The 14,894-nt window shown below is 39.3% G+C and overlaps 1 protein-coding gene across 2 annotated transcripts in view; it reads right to left on the bottom strand.

Moving 5' to 3' along the window:
- LOC145219636 (A disintegrin and metalloproteinase with thrombospondin motifs 18-like) overlaps positions 1 to 13,724 on the bottom strand; it is a 46,370-nt gene extending 32,646 nt beyond the window's left edge. The window contains exons 1-3 of one of the 2 annotated variants that reach the window (XM_080086971.1): positions 13,499 to 13,724; positions 3,789 to 4,149; positions 1,495 to 1,588 (exon numbers count right to left, since the gene is read on the bottom strand). In XM_080086971.1, the coding sequence (XP_079943097.1) occupies positions 1,495 to 1,588; positions 3,789 to 3,875 (181 nt within the window). In that variant the 5' untranslated portion in view covers positions 3,876 to 4,149; positions 13,499 to 13,724. The remainder of the gene's footprint in view (positions 1 to 1,494; positions 1,589 to 3,788; positions 4,150 to 13,498) is intronic. The other variant, XM_080086976.1, reaches the window with a different exon arrangement.
- Positions 13,725 to 14,894: the final 1,170 nt, after the last annotated feature.

The following is a 14,894-nucleotide window of genomic DNA, read 5'->3' as shown; positions in this document are numbered from 1 at the left end:
GTGATCAATTAAAAGTCAAGTGATCTGAGCGCTCACTGACTCTATAAACTTGCTCTCGTGCTCTATACACTACGTTTTTTTTTTTCTTTTTGGGGAGGGCAAAATATGTATTTCTCGTGTCTAGAGAACTGACTAAATTTGTTTTTAGTTTAGCCAAGGGTTAAATGGGATTTTCTTCTACTTGAAGAAGGAAATGGTGATTTCCAAAAAGCAACCTTCAGAACTAATTGATTGGGTTAAGTTAACAAACGGTTGAATGTTTTTTTTTTTTTTTTGCTATCATTTTTATAGATTCTATTTGAATAAGGAAATGTAATTTCCAGTAGGCCAAATATATATATTTCTCTTACCTATAGTGATTGATTTTGTTTTGACATTTAACCAATTAAGGTTAAAATGGTTTAGCTACCAACGTTTGATTCTACTTAAATACAAGAATGATGTTTTCGAACAAGCAAACTATTTGTTTCTCGTACTTAAATAGAACTGACTCATTTTGTTTTCAATATCAACAAAAGTTAAAATGAGCTTTCAGCTATCTTCTTTGGATTCTATTTCAGTATAAGGAAGTGGTAAAGCTAAAAAGGCGAAATACGTACTCTGTGGTATGTATAACTAATTTTATCTTAACCAAACTTGTTTTCTGATATTTTGTATGGATTACATTTCAGTTATTTCAGAGTGTAAATGTTTACCGCTTTTACGGGTCACTAAACTTCAGCGAAGTTTGATTTAAATTGTCCAGGTGCGTTGTTCACAAGGGGAAAAGCGGTTCACATAACACATAGGAACGCATGTGTTTTCATATGTCTCGGGGCATTGGCGATGAGCAGCTAAGCCCTAAAGATCGGCGCAAACCTGTGAATTGTACGACCACAAAAGAGGCAGTTTTAGAAGAAAATCGTGGAGAAGCTTATCATTTGGGCGTCGCTCAGTTTTCCAATTACGGTCTTTGCCAGCGGAAGATCAAGCACTATGTATTGCGATTTCATAAGGTGCTCACGTAATCACGTAAGCATGTTCCTGAATTTAGCATTACAATTTTCAGACGACCGGATAAACCAATCATTGAAATACACGCAATTTAGTACTGAACGCAAATTGTATGCCAATTTAGGTTTTCGTAAAAATTTGATACTTTTACGCAAGAAAAATTTAACAAGTCATCGCACGTTAGGTCATATAAGGCACCATACCGAATCAAACCCTTTAAAATGTTTTTGTTTTTGGTAAACGAAAATTGTGGATTTTCTTTAAAATTTGATACTTAACGGAACAAAAATTCAACCATTCATAGCATGCCAGGTTACAAAATCACATACCGAATCCAGCCGGTTACCAAACGCTTACATAACTTAAACAACTAAAATTAGGAGAAAATAGGTAACAGTGTTTGTTAACGGCGTAGACAGCAGTCACCAATTTACACCTACAAAACCACAGGTATGTTACACACGCAATACCCCATATTAGGAGCATTACTAGACACCTTACCTTCCAAATGAGCATGCGTGGTAGATCGCAGATGTCTGTGTAGTTCTGTATGGGAATCGGTGTAGTGCTCGGGCCAGGTTTCTTGATCAAGACTCTGAAACAAAAATGCCAGCGGTCAGACGACATGACACAAGCTAGAACTTGACAGTGGGTCAAATCTCTACAGAGTTGCATTAGCTGATTCGGAACAACCGCAATCCCCTAGCGAGTGTTGGATGTGCGCTAAACATATGTGTCTGAACAAACTCGGAACTCGATCAAAGGTGATTGGATTTCGCTTATGTCACCGCCTCGCGCAACTCAAATCCCTCGGTGCTTAAAGACTGCAGCGTCTTAACCGCATTAAACGCGAGGCGCATATTTCGCTTCAAACGAACTTGCTTGGCGAAAAAGCAAATATTCGTGTAAGACATTGCAAATGATCAAATATACACCAATATTTACTTGGTTCGGTATAACGCCTTTATTAGGCCGTGCGTGTTATGATATATTTACTTGTATGTTTCTGTAGGGAATTGTTTACATGTAACATATGTCCAAAGCTAATGTGTATCGAAACTGTATATTAAAATCGGATCATTTGTTAAAAACATACTAGCATTAAAGCAACACGTTATGCGCTGTACAACGTTAAAAAAATTACACAGTGTTTGGCAAAACTCACTCATGTCAACAAAGCGTTGCGGTGATACAAAACGGAAAACAGTTTTTCGAGGCTGAACACAAATCGAAGCGGTTTTATCTACATGTCACAGGTACATGAGCGCGTCGTTAGCAACAATCGCCTCTTTTGACGCGCTGCACTCCGACCTGAAAGAGCAGGTTTTGGTAATCGTTATCCGACGATCTTGCCACATCACAGCTATTGATAGCTGCTGCGTCGCGTCGCACAGAGCGAGAGGTGAAAGTTATACAAGCATGACACACGGGCTATCAGAGCACAAGCAATCAGTCACGGATTAACAAATTCAGACAAAGCGTCTCGACTCCTGAAAGATGACGTTGCAATGGGTTACCGTTCACAACATAGTGAATCAAACCTCAGTAACTATGCCTAGAACCAAATTGTATTATGACTTGCTTGGAACATTTTAAATCTGAAAGTGAAAGGAAAGATACAATAAGCGAATTTATACCGTTGCAGATTTAGCGTCAAGTTGCACATTATAGTTGATGGTCAAATGCCTAAAGTCTAGACACGCTTTTACACATGGGAATTGTACGTGCCATTTGTAGCTACGCTTGTGCGCATTTCTATGCTGAGGTCATTTGTCCGTCAACACCTAATAGCTAACGTTGTCCATGATGCAATTATGTAGATACCTAGACATTGCACTTGTTTTGTAGCCACGGAAAAAATCCGTACACAAATGAGTCGGCATAAAAGGGGTCGTTTGAAATCGCGAGATTCTCAAGAACACAAAGATATACATTTCATTTTGCTTTAATATTTAGGGGTTTAATTGAGTACCAGAGCAAAACTGATTATTGACTAAAATGTAATGCAACATTGCTGCGAAACGTTTAAATTATTCAGTTTACACTAAGAGGGGTATTTTTTGATGTCGTTTATTATGTTTAGGAACACTATACACGAACTTAAAGTAATTTAATCAAAAACGGCCAGAGTACTTGTGTATGTAGAATACATCATACAGACGTTTCAACAATCGCTGTTGTCGCCATCAGTGCAGACTGCAGACAACAGCGTTTGTTGAAATGTCTGCATGATGTATTCTATATGCACAAGTATGGTTTTTATTTGATTTATTATGCTCATTCAAAAAAACTCATACTTGGCAAAGACCCAAGAGCTTTAGGACGCCAGGTAATTACGTCATTTGCGGTTTAGAGCGACTGAAAGGCCAGAGTGGAATCTAATCGTGGTTGTTTAGACGCGCGCAACAAATCAAAACACGATTTTCGTGGCCTGACAAACGAACACTCAAGCGGGTGAGCGCTGGCGTGTTTGCCCAGCACACAGGCTCACTGTGTTGCATGGCGAATGATTAACCCAGAGACAAACGGCCCTTTAACGGCGGGCGGCTCACCTCGACAAGTTTACATCGGCGCTGCGCCAGTTTGGTGAGATTGATTGTTAAGACCCTGCGCTCGCGAGGCAATTGACGGCGCTGGGCAAATGTTATCACGGCCCGTTTTAATACGTTTACTACGCATAAAAAATGTTCTACGGATATTTACATTAGTCTAACAAAAGTAAACACTAACAATATTTGAAATTGAAAAAAAATTCTTAAATTTTTAAAAATCAATTTTCCTCTCATTTCACCCACCTTGGCACATCCGACAAGAACACACATCAACACTACAGTGATAGTATATTTGCAGACTGAACTCGCAAACAGAGTAGCGGATCTCATTCTGATCGAGACCAACGAAAAGCTCAGTGCTCCGCGGTAAAACCTGGCTTAAATCCTGGCCAAAACAGTCGACCGTCTTCAATGTCTGATCGAAGTGGAGGTGCAAAGCTGCTATCCAGAGTCTAGCAAATGGCAAACATTCAATTTTTCCAGGTTTGAACGTTGATTTGGACAATTGCAAAACTTTAAAGTCCACTATCTTGCATCCGTGCTCTTAAGTTTATTTGCAACTCAGTTCCGTACAATTAAGGCAAATAACAACGGACGCTTGCACCTGCAAAACAGTAAAATCTCAAAGTTACCGATACTTGTAAATTTTATTTCAAATATCATTAAAAAAGGTAAAATCTGCGCCGGCCTTTTCCGTGGCACCTACAGCGCCATTGACTAACGCGTCGACCGGGTGACCAAGCTCTTCAACCAATTTCGGGCGGTTCTTTCTCTCCATCGGCTTTTTCTTGCCTTCTCGTCTGCGCGGCTGTGGTGGCGAGGCGGGCAAGTCGATTTTACTCTCGAATGCAAACAAAGAGAGGCACATCATAAGGCAAACACCGTCCACAAAATTACGGACCCCCACTGTGCAGCAAAACGACTGTTATAGCTGCTAAAGGTTCGGGGAGTTTTGCGGTTAGGCAGTCAACACTAGTTAAACATCAGTCACCTCGGGTGCCGAGCATGAAACTTTTTACTTACCGGATTTTCAAGTGGGCCTATGAGATCGATTTAAACCGTTTTTGTGCCAATGTTACAGAAACACGACTGCATGCTAACGTACTGTACATTTGGTAACCTTCAATTCAGACATACATAACCTGTTGCAGCATAGTATAAACCTAAAACAGCTCTCTTTATTAAGCGTCCTTCTGTGTATTATGCTACTACTGCAGGGGTACAAAACCTTTCCGCTATGACGGCCGCTTTGCACATACTTATTTTACCAACGGCCGCCAAGTGTCTTCTTGTTTTTGATTACAAAATACAAATGTAAAGAAATATCTCTCACATATATATATACTGTCTGATAGTGCCTACAAATCCAAGATTAACTTATAACTTCAAGCACAGATTAAGCTGAACAGTCTATATTGTTTATGACGTCACCATCTATATTGTGACGCGAGTGGTGCCTTATTTGCATTGTTAGCATATAATAGGCGTAAAAAAGTCGAAAACATATGGCTACCAGACTGGTAAAACTCTTTTCTGTTTCACAAAATCTACTTAGAGCAGTTTTGAATGCAAATATATAACATACATAAAGTTTTGCTTATGTCGAGGGCACCAGAGGATATATTTTGGCATACATGTTCACAGCCGCATAAACTGGGCCCCGCCGCGGGTTGTGTACCCCTGTGCTAGGCACTCCAAAATGGTATTAAATGCGATTTGATTAGGACGCCAGAACGCTGGTACGCAAAATGCATATCAATGAACAACTGTATGAGGATTAAATTAAGACAATACGCTTTCTGATGAAACACAATACTCCATCACTATGGTTAATTCTTACCTAACTTAAAATATTGGTACACGGAAGTAGGGATCGGTCACTAATCCTTCAAACATAAACACCTTTAGCCTCGACGACAAACGACCCAGAAATAGACTAGGGTGGCTTTAAATCTGAATGAAGCCTAGTTCACGATCCGCCGCTAGCGCACCGGGCAGACAATAAGGGTAAGCGCAGAGCCGGCACAACAGTCAAACCAAAGGGTCGCTTATAAAAACATATCGGTTTTCTCTGTATCCTGTCTGAACGTGCGATAGAATAGGTCGGGCTGTGAAGCCGTCCTTTGCCCCAAAACCAAGCACTATCAGGGCAAGTTTAGCCAAGCAAGGCTCAAGTGCAAAATCAGCGCTATATTTTTTCACTGACGCCTGGCCGCAAAAACACACTTATCCTTGGGTCTTTGTTGGGTATCAATCATAGCAATATGTTAAGTACCCCTTTGTTGGCAACAGAAACCAAAATGCTTGAATACAATTGCTCTGGAACACTATGTACGGGTCTGTTCATAAGTTTAATGGTTGCTCTGATCCTTTAAGTGAGATTCTCCCGTTTTCGTAAGTATTGCGACGCAAATGGGATCTTGTTAAGCTTAACATGATCCACGCGCAACGGTCAGTGCTACACAAGGCTATGAGTTACAACTTCAATCGTCGGCTGAGGTGTCACGCTGTTATTATCAGTGGTTAGCCACATCAGACGGGCAAAGACACAACTTTTCAATATTCACCCGCTAAGTAATCGGGTTACAACATTTTCTCCCAGTATAACTGACGCAGTAATATTCACCAGTGCACTTTTCGCATCTGGCTGTGCGGTTTCTGCGGTAAAAAGAAACAGAAACATATTTTTGCTTTGAATTCAGGCGTTCAAGTCTCTACGACGCATCTTAGAAGACGCAGGTGCTGTTTCATTGTCCGACACAGAAGCCATACGAACAACAGGTGACATTTTTTTCAGCTGGACAAAAACTTTCACGCCTACATGCGCAGGTTATAGCCACTTACGAACTGAGATTATAGTTCAACTTAACATATCATTTGCCAGCGTCCACAGCTACGTTTAACGTGCGAAAATATACGTGACATTGGCGAGATCAAAAAGGTCCATTTATTGCCATCAAATCAGTTTTTGCCTGGCTGTCGTTTCACGGGTAAAAAGGGCCCTCTTTTTGTTTATTTTAAGTTCCAACTTTGACACGTTTGCGTCATAATTTCACTTCCTTTGCATGAAATAACTTTTACGTTCTTTGCGTGCGCATAGGGTGTGGATTGATTCGTAATGTACAGTCGTACGTTGCAAATAAATAAGCCATCGTTGGCAGGCATAATGGACAAACTTGTGCACCGGACGTCGAAACGTCGATTATTTGTAATAAAAACTGCTGGAATAGCAATACTGCAAATGTTGATATGTTAGGGTTGTATGCGAAAGTTACACATTCAGCAAAACGGACCTTTTGGGCCTACATTGGTCTTCAAATTTTTGGCTTTGGGTTGGGTTATAGGGTTTAAATAAGTGACCCGCTATAAGTCCAAAACAAAGGTATGTCGTTTGTTTTTTATACAATATGGGCCAGTCTGGCCATAACAATGTAAAAACACTCCACGATTGCTCTAGTTCTCAAACTAATTTGTTTTTTCTTGCACAAGTCATTCCAGGGCGTTTACGTCATTTAATCGGCGCTCAGGTATTTGGAACGCTATCCACAAACGCCCAGCGAAGCACCTGTTGATTGACAGGTTTTCAAAAAAAATCCAGAACTTCTCGTCGGAACCGATTGACAAACATCAAACGCACGAACGCCAATCGATTATAGCCCACGGACAAAGCAAAGTATTTTGACATCGAGTCATGCGGATGTTTTGCGATTTCTATGGATGAAACGTTATTTCATGCGACTTTTAGCCGGACAAAGGCGGTGGGAGGAGCCCAGGTGGCACTTCGAGCTTCGAATTTCAGGAAAAGTAACTCTAATCGGGCTATTAATCTCCCCTGGACAATACTATATTGAATTTCATGTTTCCGAGCACCGTTGTGGTTGTCACAATACCAGACACGCGCGTGCCAGTGTGGGAATAAGAGCATCGATATGCCATAGCCGGTTTGAACAAAGTATTGGGAAGTTATGGTACATGTTTTAGCACGCGTCGGCTTTTCAAAGCCTTTTGCGACAGCACCACACGAACAGAACATGTTACACGCGCCATGGCGCCCCCTAGGAACGGTTTATATTCGCAATGATCCATGGAATGTCGAGCAAATGCGACATGCTAAATGAACAACTCCTCAATCGGAACCCTAGCGTTCGCGAGACGGCTGTATGTTTCCAACCCGCGACATGATATTGCTTACACACACAACGCCGTCGAGCATTCACAATGATGTCCTTTATTGTCGAATAAACCGTTTATTGACTTACACCACCAGCGGTCTGAGGCACGGCGGCGCTGGGGCCAATTCAAAACAAGAAACCCACATTATACACTTCATTTTTTGACAGCACACGCGTCAATCAGTGTCAAGATGGGTTACTGATGGTATTGCGCTGTTGGTATTGTAACCGGTATACAATGTTGCGACAATGGGTTGGACAAGATTGATCAGATTATGCATAATGCTTGTCAGAACGACGGATCGATTGCAATAACTCACTAACCCTAAAACGGATAATCTCCTACTGACAACAGTACTTCACAAATCCAAGGCTTAAGACTTACCAACCGGTTTTTCCACAGTCCAAAACATCATTCATCTTTTAACGGGTTTGTTGTTACCATTTCCACATTATGAACAGTACAATGCATGAAAATTAGAATTAAGAGCATCATTTATCACCACGAATTAACCTTTTAGTTAACATACGTTTGTTACGTCATAGTCCAAATTTGTAGTGGAACTGGAAAACAGGGGTAAATGGCGGGAAAACATAGATATACTATAGTAATAGTTAGTAAAACTGCTGTTGTAATAATAAACAAAACCAAAATAAAGTTTCAGCATTGTCATGTACATACGTAATTTGTTATTTAGCCCTAAAATACGAATTGTACTTTGTAAACATTCCCGGCACGCAGTTTTGGAAACACTTTGCTATTGGCAAGTAAAAAAAGCTAAAAGCCACAGCTTCGGAGGGAGTTGTTTATTCTGCAGAGGGATTTCCACATAGCTGATGCGGTTGTGGATGGAAATCTGCTGAGCTACTGTCTGAACGTTGTGGTTTTTTAACTCCCTTGTTGTATGCCGAGATGCCGCAGTGAAATTGGCGCAGCTGCAAACCAAGGGCACAAGCAGCGAACATTCAAACCCAAATCCAACTGGTTTTACAAGTTTAACTGGTAAGCTGTTGCCGTTCGTGTCCATATGTTTTATATATTGCAGAGCTGTGCACTTTGTATGATAGCAGGCCAGTGATGGTTAATTTCAACTGTGCAAAGTCATTTCCTGTTTGAGGGATCAAATGCCAAAACAAAATTGAGTGGCAGTTTTGCAATTTTGATCTTGTTTGTTACCAAAACACACCCTCACCAAAAAAATCTATACTATTAAAATTGCAAAACAAGTTACTTTGGTCATTTTGGGGTGCTAAGCTGGCGGCTTGAATCGGACTGGTGAAACGATTGTTAGTTCACTAATAAGGTTGCAAAACTTTGGTGAGAAAGCATCTTGTGTTTTTGTTTCCAAGAATTGTGCATAGCAGGCTAAAATCAGTCAGAAATGACAACTGTGCAATTTTTAGGGTGCAAATAAAAACTCAAACCATTCAAGCTCGATATTTTGCGAAACAACGTATAGTGGTCCAGTGGTACATGACAAGACAAATGAAGGGAGTCAAACTTTGCGACTCAAGCGGACTGAAGTCCGTGTTCTATTGTAGCCGTGTAGCGATTCATCATTCCTATACCTTCCGGTCGCACCTTGCTGAACAAATACATTTGACAGTGTCACACCAAACGCGTTGTCGCTGCGCTTATTGAACGCTACGAGAAACGTTCGGCAATCGTTCCTAGCTTTTCGCATCAAGATTAACAAAAGAACGATTTCGCTGGCCTGTTATCGGAACTTTAGATTCTGGTTAACATTGCAATTGTGTTTTAAAGAAGCGGAAAAACGTGCTGTTGGGAAGTTTACCTGTATAACCTTTGGACACTAACAAGGCATAACTAGCGTATGAACTTTTTCGGATGTAAAACGGCTAATTTGAATTCATTCAACATTACTTTCCTTACCCTGGGTGAAATTTAAATTGAAAGTAACCATCAGTCAATGCTTGCTTCAATAGTGATTGCCGTCCTTGGAATTTTAAAGGACAATTTTCGGTGTGTTGAAAGTTTGACATGTGTTGTAGTTTATTAGGGCCATGAACGCTTTGTGTATTTAACACTTTCGGTTTCGGATAATTGCTTCGCAGTGCTATTCTATATTTAGCGATAAAATAGATGAAATAAATATGTACCGGCGTGTCAACAGCAACAGATGCGGCAACAAAGTGCTGTTTAAATGTTAGTAACAATGTTGCAAAAACGTTTTGACCCCGCTTGTAGCATAACATTGATTTTGACGCCTAGTGGAAGGTAAACAACAGCATGTTGTGTTCGTTATATTGGGTTTGTTTATCTAGTAAACACAGCACCTAATGGGAAGAACCAAATAGGTGTCTGACAAATATACACTCCACAATCAACGTAATTAATCGAGAAAGTCGTGTTAAGGTCACAGCGAAGCCTTTAAACGGAACCCAACCTTCGCGACGAGACCGTGTTCAAACATGGCTTGCTGTGAAAACTGCGGTGAGCGGCTTGCCCCGTTATATCGGATGAGAGGACGATAAAATCCACTTCCACTTTCCAGGTTATATGTCCGAAGTGCAAACGCTGTGGACAGCAGTAAAACAGATAGTGGACGTTGCTTTTATGGGAAATTAAACAAGGCAAACTTATGTGGGGATGTTATAGCGGTTTGACACTTACAATTTACGACCAAAGCAAACAAAATGTCCATATTGTCCATGCGATAACCCATGGCCAAAAGGGGCGTTGGTCAAGGGTTTGGAGGCGTGGCCCTTCTTGGTGATCTTTAAAGGTCTCAAAAGCTCCCATAACATTATTAATTGTGTTTGGCGATTGTTAAGTATGACTTATCAATGTGATCACAATATAAATTAAATGCCATGCTTCTACCCAACTTGAAGATTGGCCTAGTATACAGTACAAGTTAAAAATTTTCTTTTGTTCATACTTGGTTGAAATTTGTCTGCCACTATTTTCATATTTAACCTAAAGGACCAAAAATAATTCACCAAAATCTTTCCAATTGATAATAAGGCGCAGTAAAATGTAACCCACAGATACGTGATTTTCGCTAGTTTGGCAAGATAACACTTTAATATAACCTCGCGTCTTCATATAAAGTGGCCGCCTACCTTAAGCTAGAATGGTATAAATTACTCTAAGCAAACACCAACACCAAACAAGCCGACACCTCAACCATTGGACAGAGGTCGATTACTCATACACGACTCGGCCGCCTTCCAAACTTAACACAACCCAAACTGTAGCAATAGACAAGATGAATTTGTCCACATCAGGTCAATGCCCTCTCCCTTAAGTCTACAAATGCGAGACATGAATTCCAAACAGCAATTAGCGCGCCGAGGTGGCCCGGGTCTGATATATTTGCGCCTTTGAGTTGCCTCGCGTCGTGTAGGCAGCTCTCCCACGAAGGAAGCTATAACCTCCCGCTGCGGTAAAGAAATCTTTTGCCAAATGAACATAGACTGTATCTACACAATAACTTTACAATGCCAAATCAAATACTGTTTCATTAGGTTGGTCAATTTCACAAATGTAGTGTCTTGCAAACGTGCTGTTTATGTTTGACTGTAGAAAAGTAGGTATAGTCCACTTTTGTCCTTTTTTACGAGTATAACACGAGAATAACTTTTACGAGTATAACTTACGACATACAAAAGTATTATTAGCGTCATACTGTTTATTGTTATTGGGTCATGTTATTACCAGAATATTTATGCTACGGCACAAAAAGTAGTCAGAGATTTAAACAGTTTACTGAAAATGATTTTAGATTTCATTACAATAAAATGTATACACTAGGTGTTTACCCAGTTAATTATCTGACCGCATATGGCAGTTTGTCGCACTTTTCCCCATCTTTAATTTTAGTGAATGAATTTGGCTGTTTTAGGTTGAAAAGCCTAAGTGTTTGTTTTTCAATCATTATCGACGCTCTTAAAATCGCAACGATAATATTTACGAGAATTATGGGACAATGCTTACACTTTGTTAATACTCATCATCACAGAAGACATTGTTCCATTCAAATGACATCTTGGTGTGATTGATTTTGTGGAGGTATAGACTTGGCACTTCATTAAGCGAGTTCGATACCAAATAAACAATATAAGCGTATTTTTTATTTTTTTTCAGTCAAGTCTATAACTAAACGCTCACGCCATTATCTACAAATCACCTATTGTTAATTTTTGCCACAACCAAAACGATATTTTGTGTATATTTGCCGTTAAAAGATTAGATTTCATAGCTACAATCTGCAATAATAGCTATCGGTTTAGTTTTTAACTATGCGTTTGCCTCTGCAGGTAACGTCAGAATCCGGAGCATGGCTTTGAACAACTGTAATCTAGCTTTCAACGAAGTAACGTTAGCAACTTGGGAAGTTTAAAGCAAATGTAGCGTTATACAGCTAAAAATACCAGAAATATAGCGATTGCAACAAAGCCAAAAATGTATTATGTGGAGTTGGGTTTACAGCAGTGGCTTATAACTAATTTAATTATCGTTACTTCTGAGAACAACGAGATAAATTTAATTTGCTCCTATATCAAAAAATAAAATTGCCATTGACGTCACAGAAGGATGACGTCATGAAACTTAAAAATTGTTTTACCCCCCAAAATTACCCCTTTGGCGGTAAATACCCACCAATGCTTTTGACTAGTCGTCGTAAAAGTTAAAATACAAGCCGCTAAAAAAACATCTCACTTTGGGTCTGATGTGCAGATATTATAGTGCCTGTAAGTGGCAGAAAATAAGATAACGCGCAGGATCAAAAAACCCATTGGTCACCTGTAGACCACAAATCATACGCATACTTCAAACATATGCGCTAGGTTTTACAGCACTGAGAGCAAACTGCGACCGGACGCAGGTAAACAGCTGGTAAGAAGGATTTTTGCGAAATTGTCGTAAATCTTCTTGTGGCGTTTAAACTCTAGCCCAGTGGTCGGCAACCGCCGGTCCGCGGCCTGGTACCGGCCTGCAAGGAGTTAGTTACCGGGCCGTATAATTTTTCAGATTAAATGCTATGAAACAATTTACCCATGTATCCCGGGGATGATCAACTAATTTAAGCGATTTTGTTGCAAAATATTTGTTGTTTTTCTAAGACCGGTCCGCGATAAAATTTTACATTAAAAAACGGCCCGCAGTGCAAAAAAGGTTGCCGGGCCTATATGTGGCCAAATCCCAGGAGCTTTCGTAACAATATTTTTTGTGACAAGTTTTTGAGTACATTATTAACAACTTAATTTTTGTTTTCGCTTCCTAGGGATTTTAATTTTATGCTTGTTGAATATTAAACCGTAAACACTTGAAGCTTTCAAAAGCGCAGTTTGACCACAAAAACTAAATTCAAGCTACATTGTCACCGATTACATATGTAGGCCTACAAGTTTTTTGACCTGTTAAAAATGAACCTATGTAGCAAAAATACATATTTTAATGTTCAATATAAATCCTCAGCGCAGAGATCGGACATCGTGTGTGGTGCTAGTGACACCTAACGGAAATAAAAACTTACAAAACAATGTGATTATAGTCATTCGACCACCCTTTTTAATCTGACTTTAAAGTTGTTCGTCCAATGTAGCTACAATGTCTGTATATAGTCTATGATTGGAGTTTAAATAATAATGTTCCAATAGCGACAAATCGTCATGCAACTTCAAACAAACTAAACAAGTCTTTCTAGCGTAAATTATAAATTAAACTAGTATAGCCTACTAAATCTCAGGATTTCTTAAACTTCGTTTTAAACTTAACTTTACCGACCCTTACGCAATAAATATATTTCTTACCTCTTGGTTTTTACACGTTTTCGGAATAGACTTCTTTCATACCTCAAGTCTTCATATGGTTGCTCATAAGTCTGTGTGGTTTGCTCATAAAGTCTGATAAAGTGTTGTGCGACTTAAGAATTGGGCCTGGTCATTGTCGCATGGTTGTCCTTGCATGATGACTGTGCATCAGTTACAATGAAGTGGCCCTCGAAGTGCGTATCTGCAGCTTAGTGACCATACGACTTCAAATATGCGCTGATAAGAACCTAAAAAAGCCACTTGTGGTGCGTTTTAATGCTTGCCTGGTCTGAAGATAATGCCGTTCGCAACAACCAATAATAATCAAGCTGCAAGCGACCCTACAGCATGTAAAACCTTACAGGATTTTCCTCGAGGCAAAACAAAACACTGGAAAATGCACATAATTTGGACAGTTCTGTGCTTTTTCAAAAGAAATTAAACAGTGCTAATTCGCTAACTAAAATAAATAATAATCGGTATTGCAGACTGGGACCATTCGCGTTAGCTGGGCTCGAAAATGTGTTGCAAAATACATTTGACAACGGGCATGGTTTTTACAGAAGTTTGAAATAAACCTAGCCTACATTTCCTTACCGATTGGGAAAATTATCTATACTTATTGAGAAAAACGGTTGAAATAATTGCGACCAGTATTAAATGTTACTTTATTGATGCTGACGGTTCATTATAAATGAGCAGAAATCGACAAATCGATTTTAAATGTTTGTTGTATTTATTATTCACTAGGTGTCGCTCGAGGCCAACCTATTTTGGGGTTTTCCGCCGTGATAAACTTTTCTCTTTAGTCAACTCGTAGCTGCGTTTGCGTATTTGGTTATTCATTGTTGTCTGGACTCTAATGACTGCCTCACCTTTGTCTGTTGTGGTCGATTTTGTGAATTTGTTTTGTATTTAGCCACTATGTAAGGGAAATGGAGGTTAACTGTGTGAGCTGACCGTTTTTGACCTAATACAAATGTTGTGAAATGTGATTTTATAAAATATGTCTTGTTTTGCTTATGTTAGAAACATAATAAGTGTAATAGCCATAGTTTGTTTATTTTTGCTGTTGTAAGATTCAAAATCATAATAAAAGCAACCTAAAATATGTTAAAAAGCTAAACAAAATTATTCGGATCATAAAAATGACAATGTCCTTTGGAAAAAAGAATTAAAAATATTGTTTGGTTATAGTATACTTGTTACTGACCTGAAATTATAGAATTCAAGGATTTAACTTCACCAATTACATTATTTTCAATTATAGAAGTTATGAACAAAGATAATAAAACCTTTTGAGTAGTGAAAGTCAATTAACATACTTTGTTTATTGCCGAGACAAATAGTTTGTCTGGATTTGAACATCAAACATTTTACATGCTGAGCTTTATCA

Source organism: Phallusia mammillata, chromosome 1 (assembly GCF_965637545.1).
Source record: "Phallusia mammillata chromosome 1, kaPhaMamm4.hap1.1, whole genome shotgun sequence".
NCBI lineage: Eukaryota > Metazoa > Chordata > Ascidiacea > Phlebobranchia > Ascidiidae > Phallusia > Phallusia mammillata.
Note: the sequence above shows the minus strand (reverse complement) of the source record. Positions and strands in the feature narration are given on the sequence as shown.